The sequence below is a fragment of the Tiliqua scincoides genome, chromosome 4 (assembly GCF_035046505.1).
Source record: "Tiliqua scincoides isolate rTilSci1 chromosome 4, rTilSci1.hap2, whole genome shotgun sequence".
In the NCBI taxonomy this organism is placed as follows: Eukaryota; Metazoa; Chordata; class Lepidosauria; order Squamata; family Scincidae; genus Tiliqua; species Tiliqua scincoides.
The window spans coordinates 156,822,637-156,837,043 of record NC_089824.1 but is presented as its reverse complement, the minus strand read 5'-3'; the positions used below and the strand labels follow the sequence as shown (position 1 = coordinate 156,837,043).

Below are 14,407 nucleotides of genomic sequence, written 5' to 3'. Positions count from 1 at the left end.
TGCTGTGCACACTATGCCACTGCCCAGTGTGACAGTGGATTAGAAGTATGCAACAGTGGTCTGGTTTTCATACTGCCATAAAGGGCCTTGGGCTGCCAGAATGCTAGTTCTGGCAGTACAAGGCCCAGATAGGTTTGAGGCCTTAGGGACCAATCCTATTGGTGATTTATGCCAGCGGAACACATTTTCCACAGGAATAATGCACTTTGTGGCTGCCAGAGCAAATGACCTGATTGCCGCTGCAAGTGACTATCCATTTGGAGATGGACCGCGGATGCTGGTTGTTGCAGGTAAGGCTGTGCGGTGGCAGGTTGGAGGCAGGAAAGGAGTGTAATGGAGGGATGGGCAGAATGGGGTAGCAAAGGGGCAGAGAGGAGGCAGATCAGTCACAGTGAGGGGGCGGGTTTGGTGGCAGTGGCAATTGCCAAATCCTAACCCAGGCTGATCCGCCTTCACCGGTCAATGTGGACTTATATCAGCAATCTTTTTGGCAATCAACCCATGGCGGCAGTGGGGGCTTACCCTGAGAAAGGGAGCAAATGTTCCCTTCCCCGAGGAGGCCTCAATATGCTGAAACTCCCTTGCAGGATACAGAAGACACCACATTGGCACTGCTGAATTGCTGTGCAGGGAGTTGCAATTTGGCTGTTAATCTGTATATGGTTTCAAGGAACATTAATGATACTGGGAAAATATACAATGCTTCTATGGTAGTTATTTCATCCATTGACACTATTTGTACACTCATTTATTGCTGAGAATCCAGATAACATTCATCCCAAACCATTGCATTCCCTATTTTATCATTCGTTTTTTCAGGTGCTGATTCATCTTTTTTTTTTTAATCTGCTGCAATTGCAGCAGAATCTGTTCCAAGTGTGAAGTTACATGTAGCAATATTGGGGTGTAGGAGTAGTGTGTTATCCTGCCTCTCCTCCTGCCCCATCAAGTAGCCACTTATCACCTACCACCATCATTTTTGTTTTTTTAAAGTATTGGGTAGCTGTGAAGCTGATAGTTCCTCCCATCTCAGTCCCTTGTTTGGAGAAGCCTAGTAAAACTAATAAGCTTGTGGGAAATCAGTGCTGGAGTGCACAGTAACTTTTAAAGCCATGGGTAAAATTGAAAAAGAAGGTTTTCCTGCCAGTTCTGTGGTACGTCTAGAGCAGGGGTGCTCAAACTTTCAACTTTAGGGACCCTGGACCTTTAAAATTGTGTAGGAGAGATAATTTCAGCAGGTGCAGCTTGTCATCTGTGGGATGACAAGTTGCACCTGCTGAAATTCTCTCTTCTATACACTTGTTAAAGGTCCAGCATCCCTAAAGTTGAAAGTTTGAGCACCCCTGGTCTAGAGAAAGCTGGTGAATCTCATTGGACTTCCTGGGCTTGTCAGGGGACAAGATGTTGTTGTGGCTGGCGAGAGCAGCCATCCTTTCCAGTGGACTGCCTTTCCCCTTTGCATGAGAACTAGATAATGTGCAATTACACTGAACAGGGCTAGCATAAGAACATAAGAACAACCCCACTGGATCAGGGCATAGGCCCATCTAGTCCAGCTTCCTGTATCACAGCAGCCCTACCAAATGCCCCAGGGAGCACACCTGATAACAAGAGACCCTTGCATCTGAAATAGCCCATTTCTAAAATCAGGAGGTTGCACATACACATCATGGCTTGTAACCCGTAATGGATTTTTCCTCCAGAAACTTGTCCAATCCCCTTTTAAAGGCATCCAGGCCAGATGCCGTCACCACATCCTGTGGCAAGGAGTTCCACAGACCAAACACACGCTGAGTAAAGAAATATTTTCTTCTGTCTGTCCTAACTCTCCCAACACTCAATTTTAGTGGCTGTCCCCTGGTTCTGGTATTATGTGAGAGTGTAAAGAACATCTCCCTATCCACTCTGTCCATCCCCTGCATAATTTAGTATGTCTCAATCATTTCCCCCCTCAGGCGTCTCTTTTCTAGGCTGAAGAGGCCCAAACGCCGTAGCCTTTCCTCATAAGGAAGGTGCCCCAGCCCCGTAATCATCTTAGTTGCCCTCTTTTGCAACTTTTCCATTTTCACTATATCCTTTTTGAGATGCGGTGACCAGAACTGAACACAATACTCCAGGTGTGGCGTTACCATAGATTTGTACAATGGCATTATAATATTAGCCGTTTTGGTCTCAATAGCTTTTCTAATGATCCCAAGCATAGAATTGGCCTTCTTTACTGCTGCTGCACATTGGGTCGACACTTTCATCGACCTGTCCACCACCACCCCAAGATCTCTCTCCTGTCACAGACAGCTCAGAACCCATTAGCCTATATGTAAAGTTTTGATTTTTGCCCCAATGTGCATGACTTTACATTTACTTACATTGAAACGCATCTGCCATTTTGCTGCCCATTCTGCCAGTCTAGAGAGATCCTTCTGGAGCTCCTCACAATCACTTCTGGTCTTCACCACTCGGAAAAGTTTGGTGTCGTCTGCAGACTTAGCCACCTGACTGCTCAACCCTGTCTCCAGGTCATTTATGAAGAGGTTGAAAAGCACTGGTCCCAGGACAGATCCTTGGGGCACACCGCTTTTCACCTCTCTGTATTGTGAAAATTGCCCATTGACACCCATTCTCTGTTTCCTGGTCTTCAACCAGGTCTCAGTCCAGGAGAGGACCTGCCCTCTAATTCCCTGACTGTGGAGTTTTTTCAGTAGCCTTTGGTGAGGGACCTTAGCATATGTATAGCATAAATTAAAAATTTATAGTACTTCATAATTGTCTGCAACCATTGATTTCCTGTTGTCATAAAGTGACACAAGATAGGAACTGTCTTTTTTTGTAACTGGTTGAAGGGAGTCAGATTTTCACTGTCTGAACTTACTTAAAAAGGGATCCCTATACAGTTTTACCAAATGTTTAGGAACTTACTACATATTCCAATTCCCACACCCACCACATGTGTAGTCAAAAAGCAGCTGATAGAGCTGCATACATGTTGTGTACTTAAATGTATCACAGAAGATTCTTAAAAGAATCAAACATTCTCAAGAGAAGCTATATTTCCAAAATAATTTGGTGTCTGCTTCTCATTTTAAATGCCATTGGTGGAAATGTAAGCAGCTGCAATGTAAGAGCAACAACAGCCAAGTATCTTGAGGTTGCATGAAGGATTGGAATGTCTGTTTGTTTCTATGTACTTCTAAAAAGTTTTTAATCACAGTTGTGAAGTTGCTGATACTCACAGTAAGAACTATACCAGGGCTTTTCAAACTGGGGCGTTGCGACGCCCCAGCCTTTGAGCCCTGGCCTCTGCCCCTTAAGGGGTGGGGGCAGCCTGGAGGCAGGGAGGAGGCAGTTGCGCGATCCCCAGGATCGCACCACCCAGGGGGGCTGCAGGGGCTTGGGTGCACTTACCCAAGCCTCCTGCAGCCTCCCCAGGCTGCGGGGAGCCCGGTGCAACCTGCAGCAGGGCTCCCCGCAGCAGTGAAAGTAAATGTGGAGTGATCGCGCTCCACTTCTGTCTAGCGGAGGTGGGGCACGATCAATCTGCATTTACTTTCACTGCTGCGGGGAACCCTGCTGCACGTCATGTTGCGCTCCCCGCAGCCTGACTTGGGTAAGTGCACCCAAGTCCCTGCCGCTCCCCTGGGCAGTGCCATCCTGGGGATTGCGCTGCTGCCTTCCCCTCGCCCCCGCTGCCTCCCTCCCCCCGCCCACACAAGTACTCTCCCAGAGAGTTTAAGAACCAGTGAACTATACTATAATAGTTACCAGGAGCCCTATGTTCGTGTGCCATCTTTGATCTCCCAAGATCATAAGAACATGAGAAGAACCCTACAGGATCAGGCCAAAGGCCCATCTAGTCCAACTTCCTGTATCTCTGTATTCTTGGCTATGTCTTTCAGTAGCCCTCAAGATGTGTCTGGGAACACTGAAGATAACAAGCTACCAGTATCCTGTTGCCACTTCCTTGCATATGGTATCCAGACTCTGGATCTCTGGATTCTAAAAATAATCTACCAATAAAACCTGGAGGTTGAATAAAGTCATCATGGCTTGTAACCTGAGATGGACTTTTCCTCCATAAATCTGTCCAATTCCCTTTTAAAGGGAATTTTAAATCAAATCCTATCTAATCTTATCAAAATCCCCATGTGGGTAATGCTGAAGATCTTGGGGCAAAGGAACATTTGTACTCCTGGGATAAGCCCCAGCAGCTGCAATGGGTCACCTCAGACCTGCACCAGTAATATTGCTGGTGCAAGTCTGCATTGATCTATGCAGGCAGATAGAGTCCAAGAAGGCTCACAGTTTAGCAAAGTGAAGTCTGTAGGGAAGAATTGTGTAGGGAAGAGTCCTCAGGCAGTTTTGGATGTTAAGGAAGCAGCAGTGGTGATCTCTGGAATTCTGTGTAAAAAAGTTGCTAAAGATCATGATTTTACTTGAAGCAAGAAATAGGTGGCCATGTGGCAATGGCCTTCCTGGAGCCCCTGGTGCTGATAAGTCAGAGGCAGGGGTGGGCCATGGGTGGAAAGGGAGAAGGTGGGCTGGGGTTGTTTGTAGGCAGGAAGGGGTAGAAACTGGGGGCAGGGAGGAGATGGAAGATGATGGATCTGGTGGCAATAGCGTATGCTGGATCTTATTCTTTCTTTTTGAAACCTCCTTGCCACTTAAGCATATTGGATATTGGGCAGCCTACCTACCTACAAAACATTTTTACTTACTTACTTCCATCACACACACACACCCAGCACCACAGGATGTAGTGTGTGCCTTTTGGACATTGCTGTAATGACTCTGGTAGCAGGGGATAGGATTGGAGATGTGTTTAATATACTTATATCTTGCCTTTTAAGGAATATTATGTGTGCCCTTAGTTCTAAAAAGATTGAGGAATGTGGCTTTCAGGTTCAGGTACTTTTGGCTTTGCTGTTTTAACTGAACCTTGTTTGTGATCATTAAACACTCATTTTTCACACCTTACTAAGAGGTCAAGCTTATGGATGTGTACTCAGAAATAAATCCCATTATTTATTTGGCTTACTTCAAATACCTAATAAGGCTTACTCCCAGAAGTGTGGATAGAATTCCAGTCTGAAGCTCTTTCACCATCATGATTCCTTTGTAAAGATTATTTGGAAAGATTATTTCCACAAACACTGCATTCAATATCACTTTATTTTAAGAACAGTTGTTTCTCTAGCATGATGAACAACTAAAAAAAGGAAAACAATGAATGTATTGCTCCTAAACATATATTGTAAGAATACAAGCAGAATTGATAGATATGGATAAAGAGTGATATCATCTAAATTCCATACCAGAAAAAAGTACATTCTTTGTGATGTCTGCTTGCTAATAAGGTCTAGAATGATCTGTAGGAGTGGTTCTGCTGTGCCAGCAGCAACTGCAGACTGAGGAGCATGGTGGTGCTGGTTGAACAGTAACACAGGTTGTGTGAGATAAGACAGGCCCTAACTAAGGGTACTTCAGACTGAGCATTGTGACAAGTTCTCATGAGATTAACCCTTCTCTATACATTTAGGAAACTAAACTAAAATTCTTGTGAAAGAGAATTAGAATGCACATGGCAAACAAGAACTTTGGAAATGAAACAGATTAATTAATGGTTCTAAGTTCTATAACTAACTGCACTTACTAGTCAAAATTCTGCATATCTCTCGCAAATTTAACTTTTATCTCAGTGTACTTATAACTGATTTCATAAACTCTGCAGCCTTTTCTCCAGCAGTATCACAAAAAGATGGTTAGCTACTTTAAGAAGTTTAATTCAAAATGCAAATACCAAAAAGAACAGTACTAATGAGAACTACTTGAACTGTGTCACATGTTCCTTTTTCATATCATTAATGTCAACTAATCTCACAATTCAGACATTGCTGGCATATTTCCATTTTTTCTCCCATTCTTTTTCATCTTCAGTTTCCTCAAGGGGAGATGGTGGATGAGGGGTTGTTTCTATGTCGCTTTGAAGAGAGAATGTGCGGAAAACATCTGATATGGGTTCATTAAAGTAAGTTTCGCTCAGAATAGTTTTTTGTGAGCTATTATCTCTGTTCCCAATTGACTGAACACTCTTCTTGTCCGAGTGCTGGCTCCTCCCTGAGTATTTACTTCTCACCTGAATCATATAAAATGAATATGACCTCCTTTTTGCATCACAAATAATACAAAAGGTAAATAACTTTTCAAACTTTATAATTATTTACAGCATGTAAACTGAGAGTCCATAGGATTTAAATATAAGTTTAATGTTCATGGTGAGTAAATATATTTAAGAATTCAAATGGTTCTTAAATATTGCAGCTCTCAAACACCTGAAGTTTATCATATGTGGTTCTAATGTTAAGCAAGTTTGGCCACCACTGACATCGATACATATGTTGGGTGGGGGATGAAACTAATGAAAGATGGGGAGAAACAACTGGGAGAATGGGGGGCCAGGAAGAGGTGGAGGAAGGCCTGCAAAACCAGAAGTGACTTTTTAATGCCTTATAATTTATAAGGCATTAAAAACAACACTTCCAATTTCATTGAGAAACTAGAAGTGACTTTTTTTTTTTAGCTCCAGGGCTCCGTTTTAGCCCAGCAGAGACATGGACAGATGGCCATGACTTCTGCTGGGATCCAGAGGGTGGGGGGGGGGGAAGCATTTGCCCGTATCCACAGTTTCACTTAACAGAACCCCTGCGGATATGGGACACACTTGTACTGCAAATTCAGAGGCAGAATGCATCAAAGTAGCTGTTTCTGGGAAGCAACTGCAGAAGAGGAGTGCTTGTCTACATGTTCTGCTTCTGGGTTTCCCAGAGATATCTTGTTGGCTGCTGTGAGAAACAGAATGCTTGACTTTGGTCTAATCTAGCAGATTCTTTTATTTTTAAACAAAGTCCTTTAAACTCATGGAAGCAACCCAGTAATCTACTCTTTTGAAAACTTTCTCAACATTTTCTCAAACTGCTCTACAAGAATACTAACCAGAATGAAAATGCACAGGATGATTATTAGTTCAAAAGGGAACTATAAACAAGGTTTTATTCTGTCTACAGTAGGACCTCCTCTCTGAGGAGGATAATTTCTGTTTTGGAGCAGTTTCGTGGAAGAAGGCTTAAATCTACTGCCTCCAGCATTGCCTTCTCTCTGAGAAGACAGAATCACTGCCCTGAAGAAATACACAAGGACCTAAGCACTAGTGGTAACAATTCATTTCCAACAGCCATTACTGCCCAAAAGCAAAAGAGAAGTGAAGTAAATTTTCTAATTTCTAGTCTGAAATGATCAAACTGCTTTTCTGGGCACACAATTGTCAGATTAGCGCTGTACCTTAATCCTGGATTTTAATCAAATACTATACCTCTTCGTCTTCCAAATGTACATCAACAAACACTTCCTCAGGCAGTGCACTATTGGGGTTCACTGTGGCTGTCTCTTGCAAGAGGACTGGCTCAACAGCAAAGAGGACTGCATCATGTAGAGTTGGAAAGAACCTTGTTTTAGTAACACACTGGTCAAAAAAATGATTCTTCTCGAAGCTTTTTATTACAATGGCTGTGAGACAAAAAATGCAGTTACATGCAACAACCTGATTAAAAAGCTGATATTTACATTGATATTCATACAAATCACATCCAATATGACTACCTACAGAATAATAGTTACTATACTTACGATGACAGGCAGCTATGAGGACTGTGATACCAATATTCTGAAACACATGGCAAAGCTGTAGAAGGAATCCATTAAAATTAATGATGTTTTCATCTGCTATACATAGAGGTTTAACATAATACTGAAAGATATCAAAAATTTTGTTGGCTAGTCATTCTGTATTTTTGAAGTCTTCATGACCTTTGACTATCATCACTAAGAGCCCAATCTTATGGTCAGGCAGCACTGATGCAGCGTGTCATAAAAGCACCACAAAGTGCCTTTCTATACACAGGGAGTAAGCTGTACTGGCAGGAAGGCTTGTGCTATCTGATGGGAGCCACATCCCACCCAATGGCTGCCGGGGCAAGTAAGTATGGTGACAGGCAGCAGGGAGGTGGGGGGGAGGGCATTCCAGAGGTTGGGGTGTTTCAGGTGTGGGGAAGGCACAGCAAATGTTCCCTTACCCAAGGAGATCTCTCGCCTGCTCAACTCCAATGCTGGATACAGCGCTATGGCTCTGCTGCACCAGTGTTGAATAGGATTGAGTTGTAATATTCTTAACACAAAGGTCAGGACTCGTTTCAAATACTGTAATTATGTTATCAGAACTTGTAAGACACATTTGGCTTCCTGGACATCATATTTCAAATAAGCCTCAAAAACTAGATTGTGTAGTATGTGGGGTGGGGACCTGCATATATAGTAGATCCTGTTGTAAGATTAAATTTCACATTAATCCTGCCTGGAGGAACTGCAAAAATAATGACTCAATCAATCATTATGGTGGGGTGGAAACTTGATTATCTGAATAATTTCAGTTTCCCCCAAGATTTACTTTGTCATGTTTGTTGCATGAGTTTTAATTTTTTTTTAAATTACACATATTGAGGCATAGTTTAATTAATACTATAGAATAAGAGAACTATACATAAAGTCTTAGATCCAAAGAACTGCTTAACTTTGATTTCTTCCTTTGAATGGCAGCTCATCATGCTATATGACAAACATATTTTGAAGTTTGAGGAAAGCTTGAAAAATAGTTTGTGATATAGCATCGGGATCCGACACTCAAAAGCAAAAAGTCAAAAATTCCACTGATCATAACCAGTTCCTTTGGTGTACCCAAACGGTTCTTTGGATCCAAGTTAAAATAACTAAGGTACAAAAATTCTGGCAACTTGCCTCACGTAATAAATAGGAAGCTTGAAAATCCACAAAGTGTACCATGCTGAAGTCTAAAATAATTGTGTGGATCAAATATGTTGAGGAATCTGAATTGGCTGGGTATAATTGAGTTGTGGATCTTGTTACAGGAGGGTCTGAGCAGTACCATAATCTGTTCCGAATGTCTTTCCTGTTTACACACTCATGTTGTTCTGTCCTTTCTCTTATATTTGGAGATTGGGTGTACTGTCCTGGAACTCCTAAAGATTGAGTCTCAGAAGTGTATCTACTACCAATTTTTGTCCAACGTATCAAGGCTAAGGATGAAGAAGATGGTGACTCATTAGCCATATGAACTCTCCTTAGAAGTTTTTCTGTGTAAGGTACCTAGAATACAAAAGAAATCAAATTCTAGACTCAAGTAGATGATATTGTAATGTATATATTTTCCCTTCCTGCTCTTAAAAATCTCTTTAACATGATGAAGTAAATGTTTGTTAGAAAGCATATTTCAGCAACAGAAAACAGAAACTTCATTCACCCAAAAATTCCGCCATTCTCAGTTTACTGAATTAATTTAAGGTTATTAGAAAGCATCTTAATTTTCAACATTACCATTGTAAAACATTAATTTCATAGAGTTTTATGTCAAACATACAGTGCATCCCTGGAATCCGCAGATCTGGCATCACAGTAGATGCCATGCATACTGGGGGAAAGCCACTTGCAGTTTGCTTGTCAAGCTAGAAGTTGCACTGTTTCTAGTATCCATGTGGGGTCATGGAATGGATCCCCCACAGATAAAGAGCTCACAGTGTATTAGGTTGTTGTTTGGATGGGTAAAATAATAAATATCTGTTAGTGTCAAATTTACTGTTGGGCTATTCCCAACACTGACTCTGATTCAGTACTGGACTGAAAAGTTAGCACAGTTCTCATGAAGGATGGGCGACTAGATTGGAAAGACTGTGACTCAAGTCTCAAAACATGTCTTTTCCTAGACTCGTGTGGATTCAAGTCATGCATGTTTGAAACTAGAAATGACTCAGGAGTTTTTCTTAGGAGCAAGTGGAGACTTGGAAACTTTACTTGGTTTTCTCTGTGTGTGTGCTTGCTCCTGGCTACTGCAGGCAATCCTTCCATGGGCCCACTGCTTCTGTCCCCTTGCTCATACTGCCCATCCCACCCCGCCTTGCTGATCTGGGAAGCCTCCTCCCTCCCTTTTGGTCCACCCATGCGTGCTGCTCAGTGCTCCTTCTGAGGGTGGAATCGAGAATTGTAATTTGAATGGGGGTAGATGGGTCCGTCGTTGGCATTCTTCCAGGACTGATTGTACTTTCTGCACTGCTGCACTCACTCAAAGAACAGCAGAGCTTTTGTTTACAGATGGGATGGGGAGATCAAGGAAGTGAGAGAACTCTGTTCTCTCTTAAATGAGAACTCTGACACATATGCACACCCCACCAGCAGCTCCATTTTTTTCTGTGGAGCCATGCCAGACTTGTTTACCGAAACGTCTCTGACTTGAGTCAGAGTTCCAGAAAAGCACAAATCACAAAGGCCACCCATTAAGACTCATGCACAAGTTGAGTAAAAGAGGGTGGGGCTAGACTTGAGTCTTGCCACGGTGGATGGGCACATCCCTGGTTCTCACATTCCAATACATAGATTTGAACATAAGTGGAGACTTACAGTATGATAAGTCCATGATATACTATACAAAGCCAGCAAGGCACTTACTTGTCTCTAAAAGTAATGGAACAACAACTACTGTACCAGTATTCAAAAGGCTATATTGTTCACAAGAATTTAAAACCCATTTTGTAGGCGTTAGGGAGGAACACAAATGTACAAAGCAGGATTTGTCTCTATGCTTTTCACAGTGCTCCTGTACTACATCTTTCCCTTTGGACTGAAGTGACAACACTAATAACTTACATTGTGTTGGCCATGGTCAGAGCAAGACAACAGCAGTCTGCTTGTGCTGGGTGCCAGGAGCTCAATTATGGTTGACAAAGCCAATTAAAGGCTCTTCGTCTTTTTTGCATGTATTCTGCAAAAAAGTACATGTTATACTGAACGTCTAATTTGGCCCTTAATGTTTTATTTATAATTATAAATACTGTTTGTTTATCAAATTGTGTATACCAACTGGCTACATGCGTTACAGCTCAATCCTATGGTCCACTGTATTCCAATAGCATAATGCACTTTACAGCCATCACAAAAAGTGATGTGCCATAGAATGCAGCCTGCTACTGCCACAAATGGTGGACAGCAACAGCTAGATGACAGCAGCTTTCATGGAAGCCTCATCGCCAGTAAGTTGGCATGAGGGGGTGGATAGTGGGCAGAACAGGGTGTGGGGTGGACAGAATGGGGCAGAAACTGGGGCAGGCATGCAATGTGTTGAGGGTGGGAAGGAAGTGGTTATAGGCAGCAGCAACTCCACTGATATTCTGTCCCGTTCCTGTCCTCAATCCACCTACCTGGGTTCACTTGGACTTGTGACTGCAAAATCACTGGTACAGGTCCAAGTAGACTCATCAGGGTAGTGAAGCCTTACCCCGAGGTAAGGAAACAAATGTTCTCTTAGGGCGCAATCCTAACCAACTTTCCAGCACTGACATAGCTGTGCCAATGTGGCGTGCCCTGCATCTTGCAGTGAGGAGGCAGTCAAGGAGTCCTCCTCAAGGTAAGGGCATGCTTGTTACCTTACCTTGGGTCTGCGTTGCAACTATATCAGTGCTGGAAAGTTGGTTGGGATTGCGCTCTTACCTTGAGAAGACCTTCATTAATGCCCTCTGCAGGATGCAGCACATGCTCCAGTGGTGCAGCTGCATCAGTGGGGGGAGGGGGTTGGATCAGATTGGGTTATAAAACATTTAGGTAAGTGAAAGCATTTGTCTCAGTGACACCCATTTGTGAACCTGAATAAAAAAAAAAAAGCAAGAGAGATTTCCGACCCTGGGTAATGGTTCAGGTGGATCACAAACACAGGCACAATGTAAATCCTTATTTTGTCCTCCAGAAGTAGGCATATTAACTGAGATCAAAGCTCTCATCTCATTTTCATCAAGAGGCACTGCCTTCATGTTCATCTGAAACAAAACATTTGATAGTTTAACAGAGGCAACAGGCTTTTTCTAGTGCATTTAGAAATTCCTGATAATTGTTAGAAGAGCATAATTTACCTTTTGTAAAATATAGTTTTTGAAATGTTTCATATTTGCAGATGAAATAGAGGAACAGCACTGAAATATTTTCACTCCTTGAATTTCTATGACCTAAAAAGTAAAACAAATTTCAAATCTTTATGGATTTTGTCCAGCCTACAAAAAATTGCCAATGGAATTTTACTCATGTCTTCTTCTGCCAGTACTCAAAGTGACATGGTTTACCAGCACAAGGGATAATTTTCACCAAAGATTCAGAAGTTTATTTAAAAGTTTAGGTATAAAGCCTATTTTTAAAGTATATATTGAGAGTAATAATTTATTGAGATTAATATCTAATAAATGAGCACCTTGTAAGGAAAAACAATTTGTACCTTTGACATTATCTTATATCAGGAGTTCATAGTCCAGTCCTATCTGGGCCAGCAGAAGGCACACACCTGGACCACTGGCAGGAAGGCTGGAGCCTTCCTTGCATGCTGTAGGGTCGCTAGTCACCTACCAAGGCAGGTAGGATAGCAGGGAAGGGGGAGCAGGGCAAGGTGGCAGGAGGGTGGAATTGTGGCAGGGGAGAGCAGATCAAGGACCAGTGGGGTCGGGGAAGGGCAGTTTGGGTCCAGATTTGGTGGCAGCCATTGAATTCTAGCCCCCTTCCTGGATTCTGTCCAACAGCAAGGGTCCCTGTGAACCTGCACTCACAATTTTGCAAGTAGACCCCTCCGTGCTGTGGAGGCTTGCTCGAGGGTAAGGGAATGAATGTTCCCTTACCCAGAGGAGACCTCCGCATCTGCTCCCCCTGCAGGATACAATAGCAGCCATTTTGGCATCATCGAATCAGCATGGGGAGAGAAGAATAGGATTGGGCTCTTAGGCACAGACAGTAACACTGCACAATGTGTGTTCAGTATACATTACAGTTGTTGATTATATCTGGTCAGATAGATTATCATGTCATATATTTTTCAGATTTGATGGCAGGTTGTCATCATATTTTGAAGTATTTCTGTAATGCTTTTCAAGTGTGTTTCTTCATTGCCAGTTATCATTCTGGTAATAATACACAGTGTCCCACCAAAATAGCATTCCTGGAATTAATTTAACCTTATGTGTCAGATACTGTTGTGCTAGTGAAAGAGACTGATTGAAGCAAATATTTATTTATTTTTCTTCTTACCTCACCATAATCAGAAAAGCTGCGATAAATATTGGTGTTTGGAATCTGACCTAATGTCAACATCTTCATTCTAAACAAAAACATAAGTTAGATCTCCTTTCTTCTTGGGTAGAGGCAACAACAAATTTTTATTTCTACTTATTCCCCTGCCCCAGGTATATAACCCTGAAATAATTTGAATTATCTGAGATGATATTTAGAAAGAAACCATGATGAACATGGACAACAATTCAACTGTAACAATCACATAAAAGCCCCTTACACCCTGTTTTTCATGTTTACATCTCTCTGTGGAAAACAGATAAGGAGAAGAAAAAAAAGCAAGTGAGAGCCTGAATTTATGCTCTGCTGTGCCATGGAAATAGAAAACATTTGATCAAGAGTAGCACTCTCACCACTACCATAGGGAACATAAGGGAACACCACTGCCATAAGGGAACTGCCATATTATTCCAGTGCTGAGAGGCAGTGTCAGATTTTCAAAAAGAGAGTATTAACCTGATAAGAATAAGGTTATAATATAACCTTATATTATAAGGTATATTATATTAAGAACATAAGAACAGCGCCACTGGATCAGGCCATAGACCCATCTAGTCCAGCTTCCTGTATCTCACAGCAGCCCACCAAATGCCCCAGGGAGCACACCAGATAACAACGTTATATTCTACCTTATAATCATGATCAGGTAGAAGTAAATGACTGTTATAAAATATTTTGAGTATTTAAAGAACGTATTTAAAGAAAACTTTCTTACACTAGGATATGCCATAGCCACTAAAATTTAATATTTTTCATGTTCTATAAGTAAGATCATAAATGTCCTAGAGAAACCTGACATTGTAGATAATATTACTCTGTTTTTACAATATTCCAGTTCAGTTTTTACAGCTAACAACAGAGAATGGCTCAACCTAGCCACTATTTTTGTTAACCACTTTAAGTACATTTTCTGTGCAATTTCCCTTAGAAATGATCTTTCTGGAGTACCTTCTAATACACTGTACAAAGAGAATTTCCTGTCTCCATGCATATTCATCTGCAATGCTACATAACAACAAAAGATGGTACCTGTGTGACCTGACACTTATGATGAAAAAGGCATATCCCATAGCAATTCCCAAACCGATATCCAGACCAAGACATATTACAGCCAGAAAGGTTACGATCCAAATTCCCTTTGAGAAGAAATGAATTAAGAACAATATTAGCTACTTGAAAGGAATAAACAATG

General features: G+C 41.9%; 1 protein-coding gene across 1 annotated transcript in view; it reads right to left on the bottom strand.

Annotated features, from left to right (window-relative positions):
- Positions 1-5,878: 5,878 nt before the first annotated feature.
- The window catches only part of SLC26A8 (solute carrier family 26 member 8), a 40,236-nt gene continuing 31,707 nt past the window's right edge, over positions 5,879-14,407 (bottom strand). Inside the window, exons 12-19 of the mRNA XM_066624613.1 lie at positions 14,245-14,351; positions 13,174-13,243; positions 12,018-12,110; positions 11,790-11,924; positions 8,842-9,210; positions 7,678-7,732; positions 7,364-7,557; positions 5,879-6,130 (exon numbers count right to left, since the gene is read on the bottom strand). Coding sequence (XP_066480710.1) covers positions 5,879-6,130; positions 7,364-7,557; positions 7,678-7,732; positions 8,842-9,210; positions 11,790-11,924; positions 12,018-12,110; positions 13,174-13,243; positions 14,245-14,351 — 1,275 coding nt within the window. The remainder of the gene's footprint in view (positions 6,131-7,363; positions 7,558-7,677; positions 7,733-8,841; positions 9,211-11,789; positions 11,925-12,017; positions 12,111-13,173; positions 13,244-14,244; positions 14,352-14,407) is intronic.